The sequence below is a fragment of the Hordeum vulgare genome, chromosome 2H, assembly GCF_904849725.1.
Source record: "Hordeum vulgare subsp. vulgare chromosome 2H, MorexV3_pseudomolecules_assembly, whole genome shotgun sequence".
In the NCBI taxonomy this organism is placed as follows: Eukaryota; Viridiplantae; Streptophyta; class Magnoliopsida; order Poales; family Poaceae; genus Hordeum; species Hordeum vulgare.
The window spans coordinates 379,101,394-379,106,603 of record NC_058519.1 but is presented as its reverse complement, the minus strand read 5'-3'; the positions used below and the strand labels follow the sequence as shown (position 1 = coordinate 379,106,603).

Genomic DNA, 5,210 nt, shown 5'->3' with positions numbered 1-5,210 from the left:
AGTAAATCCATATTTTTAATACATATATAATACAATAGGTATTGTCCTATCTATTTCCAAGTATTTCAGATACCATCAGATAGGATTTTTTCCCAATCACCTTGGGATAGCTTTAAAACCTTATATGCGTCCTTGACCTATTTGTGAATTTATTTAGTTTTCCAACCAAGGTTACCAAAAGGCTATTAGTAGTATCGTTGGTCAGGAGGTATCCATACTATTTTCGCCCTCGATACCAGCGGTGTGAAAATTCAAATGTTGTGTATCTCAAACCATTTACCCAATCCAAGATGAGACGTCACATTCTGAGATTTCGAGCACATAATAATCTTGATGACTTCAAATCGATTGCATCTAAGGGTGAGTAAGTTAGTTGATATCCAGGTCCCATATCGATTGCACAAAAATAATCTTGATGACTTCAAATCGATTGCACAAAAATAAAAGCTGCCCATATCTGACATTACAAGGTCCTAATATGCAAATATCCAGTGGTAGAAACAAGTGGATCTTATACTGTCAGCCACCGCTTGGTGCTGGAGCCTTGGAACTTCCATGTCGAAACTCAAGTCGTTACCTTCTGGACTTGCATGCAAGTCTCGCTAACTTGCCAGTTAGCCAAGTTAGCCCCCTGTCACCAAAGGACACACGTGATTATGCTTACAAGGACGGAAAGCTATATACGGCAAGCAAATTTGGCACAGGAGCTTCTCAACAAACCATTATGCGTATGAGCAACGCCTGAAATGAACCGATCCTGCACAACAACCGGAATTCAATGAGGCAGTGTTAATCCCCTCATGCCATCAGCAGATAGATCTAATCATCTAGGGGGGGGGGGCGTCCATATCCTACTAAAGATTGAAAATTACATCATAAGATAAGCATCTTCACAGCACATCTACGCGATAAGTTATGCACTGCTTTATCCAGAACAAACTTGACGTTTCACATTTGTGACAACAATAATTTGCAGTGCGGAACACTAGGAAGGGATGGTGAATATTCAGATTATGCATGCTTTACCCTAGTACATTTGATCAGTCTCTTCCGAGTCCTAGCAATATGATTATATATCTTGGAACGGTTCCACCGTAGAGCTTATAGACTGACACCTCTGTTATATGGAAGCCTTTGCTAGGAAACTCTTCTTGCATCATTCACAGTTTAATTTTGGACTTTGGTGCAATGGACAAGATCAAACAAGGATAATTTAAGCATTAACAAATTAGCTAATCATGTGCACAAACACACAATCATATAAGATATAACACTGAAATATATTTCTTTACTAACCCTGTCATAGACAACCCAACTTCTTGTTGAATCCAATTGAGGTACTATCACTCGACCTGAAAAAGAAAGAATTCCCTTTATCCAAGGATAAATAGTAAATTATTTAAGTAGCAGAGTCCAACCGAAGACATCGTACCTGATCTGGTCCTTCTCATTTTGAGAGACTCGGGTGTGGAAATAGATAATGCCCGGACCCTAGAACGAGTAAGCCAAGCCTAAAGAGTTTCAAAGGAACATTGCAATAAGTACAGATGATCAAAATCTTGGCTAGCACAGTTTTTGTCAGCTGAGTTAAGTAACAGAAAAAGGGCAGCCCGGTGCATGTAACTCCCGCTTGCGCAGGGTCCGGGGAAGGGTCCAACCACTTTGGGTCTATTGTACGCAGCCTTTCCCTACATTTCTGCAAGAGGCTGTTTCCAGGACTTGAACCCGTGACCTCATGGTCACAAGGCAGCAGCTTTACCACTGCGCCAAGGCTCCCCTTCAGAGAGTGGATTAAACATATGGGGCGCCAAGACAGGCTATATGTGTGAGTAAAACTTAAGAACTAAGGAAGAAGGTGGCATCACAGCCAATCTTGTAAGCGGCATGACATATTTTTCTGTTATTTCATATAAAGTGAGCACAAAAGATGACTGGGCTAACTACAATTGATATAATATTGGTCCGTCTTAACAAAAACTACGCTAACATCATTGCAAGTTTACTCCTGCATGTTTTCAAAGATAACAATAAAATCATTACAACTTCGTCCAATAGAAGCACAGCAAAGTGGTGTGATATCGGCTATTCCTATTTCTTATACTAAAATCTGCCGTAAAATAAAACTGGCAACTTTACCTCAATAGTTTGTGCATTATACAGATGTTAAAAATGTCCAGGATAATGAACCATCATTCAGTAAGAGCTGGATTACATGGCAATTGCAGAAGCTATGGCAAGCTAACACATTATAATTTTTTTAACCATCAGCATTTAGCAAGTGCTATAAAATATTATTACAATGCTTTAAATTGTTTAACACCAGAAGAAAAGGGTATGGAAATTTTTTGCATACTTACATGTGGAGCTAAATTCAATCTAGTAGGACGCCCCAACCCTTGCTTTGCAGATCTCTGCTTCTTTGCTGAACCTACAGTCTGCTTTTCCACATAGAAGCCATCAAGTTCACCATGTAAATTAAGGAACACAACTAAGATCACTAGCTTAAATGTGCTAAATACTATGAACTTGGCATCATACAAAAACGAAATTATGTATGATGCACCTTACCCTGGAAGTTAAGGAATTTAATGGATCACAATATTTGGTTTTACACATCTTATATGCGATGTACAGATTAATCTATGAAGTTCCTTAGTAAGGATTAGGAATTACTAAGAAAAAAAATCTGTGGCTACATAACATACTTGGACATACAGTAAACAGAATCCAAAGCCACAAAAATGAACCTAAAGATGCTGGAATCTGTTTCATCCCAGTAATGAGGTAATGCTACAGAAATAGTGTCATTGCAAATAATTAATCATGAAATGTCACAAAGGGCACAGATTGGAAACATGCTATCATAAGTTTACTGTGGACCGCAATTATATTAACTGGGCTAGATTTACTAAAGATGCTACATTAGATTGGTTGTGTATCTAAATGTCTTCAGGTGATGCAGGAATGTAGAATTGAGTCGTTACAATTGTCAGGCTTGTGACAATTATATGCCTCCGGGATTTTTGTAACATAGCTTTGAGCCATATGCTTCGCTTGAGTACAAGAATTTCCATTCAGAGCACCCAGCGTACCTGATAAAGCTAAATCCAGAATGTCCTAATTGGAGTTGACAATAACAAGAAAAGGAAAACTAACAGTGGAGGTATTTACATATTAACTATTTTAGCAAATAAACTGGTAGAAATATTACAGTAACACAGAACGAAGTCCAAAGACTGATTACTTGATCTAATTTTGGAGCTGTGGGATTTATAACTCACTTTTTTCGGAGATTGCACATCCGAGTGAATTGAAGATGGTACATTTTTATTTGATACTGCCTTCTGAGTCAATGTGATGTGCTCATTTCTTTCCAAGTATTGTTGATTCTTCAATGAAGCCACTGGAGCACTTTGATAACCTAAATTAAATAATAGTCACTCTCTTAGAAACATCAAGACAAAGTGAAATATCGGCAGGAGAAAACTTAACCAGTGTCTTAACAATTTGCTCCGTCACGTACTTAAGGGTTCAACACTTTGAAAAGCACCAGCAATCTCTGAGCAGCAATTAGAACTTTTAGGCGGTACTCTGGCTAAAGGATCTAAAGCCACTAGTTCAGCATTGGTGGCATTTCCTCCTTCTGAGTCATTGGGCATATGATTAGGGGACATAGTGCAAGTCCAATCGGAGTTAAAAAGATGGCTACCAGCATCATCTTCTCTTGCATCTGGATGCATAGTGTCATTCTGATTTCCTGCCTCTTTGCAAGTTTCATCACCAATATATGTTTCTGTAGGAGCAAGAGATACATTACCCTCAATGTTCACATGATCTCTTTCATGTGAAGTGCTGCTCGGGTTCAAGCCTATTTCCACATTAGCTACAGCTGCGGGTCTGGCATCATCTGAAGCAGCAGAATTTTCCTTAGTTGAAACATCATTTCCACAATTGTGTTCCTGAAATCTTGAACCCCCTATGAATGCATCGAGATCATTGATTGGTAACTTTTTAGCATCATTAAGGTCCTTGATTAAGAAAGGTGCAAACTTCTGAATAAAATTGCCTAGCTGGAATTTCTCCAGGTAAAATTGAGCTGAATCCTCTTGTGGGTGGATAAAAAGGTTTGGGTAAGATTCCATGTGTGAATCCCAAGTCTCCCACCAGTACGGAAATCCAATCATGAATTGTTCACATATCTGCATGCATGGATTGTTTTGTTTATCAGAGCAGTACTAGATTAGAAGCATGGCTAAATGATCTTTCTGCACATGAATAAGCTTTTGCTTGAATATGGGCTGATTTTCCATCATCCTTCATGAACAGAAATGACAAAAGAAGAAACATCAAGAAAAAATGTTCATGCCTGCATAGAAAACCCATTCTCACGCATTCGCAATAAGCTAAATGAACCATAAAGGAGCACCACAACCCCATCTTCATCTTGGAGCGTGAGAGACTCATAACGCTGTGCTATGGGTGCAGAAGTGAATAGGTAATTCCTGACAGAAGCAAGGTTAGTCAGAATGGGTTCTACTTGACTGGAATCATAGAACTGGTCCACCAAATTTGGATCACAGAGACGCATACTTTTCAGTGAAGCCGGAAACAGCGAGCTTCCGCTCTTCCCCTTTCAGCCTCACCGGCCACCACTCCCACAGCGTGACCTAGCCAAGCACCAAATCGAATCAAACCACCGCCCATCTAGGAAGAAAACAAGAAGGAGAGGCGCATGCGAAATGCGGGAAAGGAAAGGGGGAGAGAGCGTACGTGTGGGTGCTCGACGTCGGCGGCGGCGGCGGCGGCCTCCGCAGCGCCAAGGCGGCCGCAAAACCGGACAGGGGAGAAGGGAGGGCTCAGCGCGGGGGCTGCGGTTGACGACGACGGCGGCGGCGTCGGCGGCGGCGACGGCGGCGGCGGCGGCGCGCCCCGGCGAGATCTTGCCCTCGGCGGAGGGTTGCGGGTCTTTCTTGCCATGTTGGGAGCGGAGCGGAGGGAGATTCGCACGGACGAACAAACGGCGGCGGAGGAACTTGTATGAGATCTAGGGTTGGCATGAGATCGTACGATCCAGCGGTATGGGCCGTTGGATGTGTGGCGAGCGGCACAGATATGCTTTGGTGGGTTTCCGATCTGGTCAACAGTACTATTCGCAAATACATCCTTAGAGAAGGCCCATTTTAGCGGAAACCCCCTCCAGTACGTGTCGT

General features: G+C 41.7%; 1 protein-coding gene across 3 annotated transcripts; it reads right to left on the bottom strand.

The window, feature by feature from the left end:
- Window positions 1-311: 311 nt before the first annotated feature.
- On the bottom strand, window positions 312-5,010 carry LOC123426346. 3 transcript variants are annotated; one of them, XR_006622170.1, is made up of 11 exons: window positions 4,771-5,010; window positions 4,591-4,667; window positions 4,367-4,502; window positions 3,524-4,199; window positions 3,282-3,421; window positions 2,358-2,435; window positions 1,433-1,511; window positions 1,297-1,352; window positions 1,027-1,178; window positions 721-757; window positions 312-631 (listed from the first exon to the last, which is right to left on the bottom strand). XR_006622170.1 is itself a non-coding variant. In XM_045110157.1 (10 exons), exons 1-10 carry the CDS (start codon window positions 4,975-4,977, stop codon window positions 624-626), a joined length of 1,494 nt encoding a protein of 497 aa, XP_044966092.1. In that variant the 5' UTR covers window positions 4,978-5,010; the 3' UTR covers window positions 312-623. The 3 variants fall into 3 exon arrangements, 2 of the variants coding, with proteins under 2 accessions (XP_044966092.1, XP_044966091.1); XM_045110157.1 differs by lacking the exon at window positions 1,027-1,178; XM_045110156.1 differs by having other exon boundaries at window positions 312-1,352.
- Between the last annotated feature and the right edge of the window lie 200 nt (window positions 5,011-5,210).

Excerpts from the sequence above, each read along its gene's own strand:
- LOC123426346 (XM_045110156.1), bottom strand. The coding sequence starts at position 4,977 with ATGGCAAGAAAGACCCGCAACCCTCCGCCGAGGGCAAGATCTCGCCGG. Across the intron at positions 4,503-4,590 it reads GTTTCCGGCTTCACTGAAAA|GAATTACCTATTCACTTCTG; the intron begins GTATGCGTCTCT and ends TGCTTCTGTCAG. Across the intron at positions 1,512-2,357 it reads GATTGAATTTAGCTCCACAT|GCTTGGCTTACTCGTTCTAG; the intron begins GTAAGTATGCAA and ends GAAACTCTTTAG.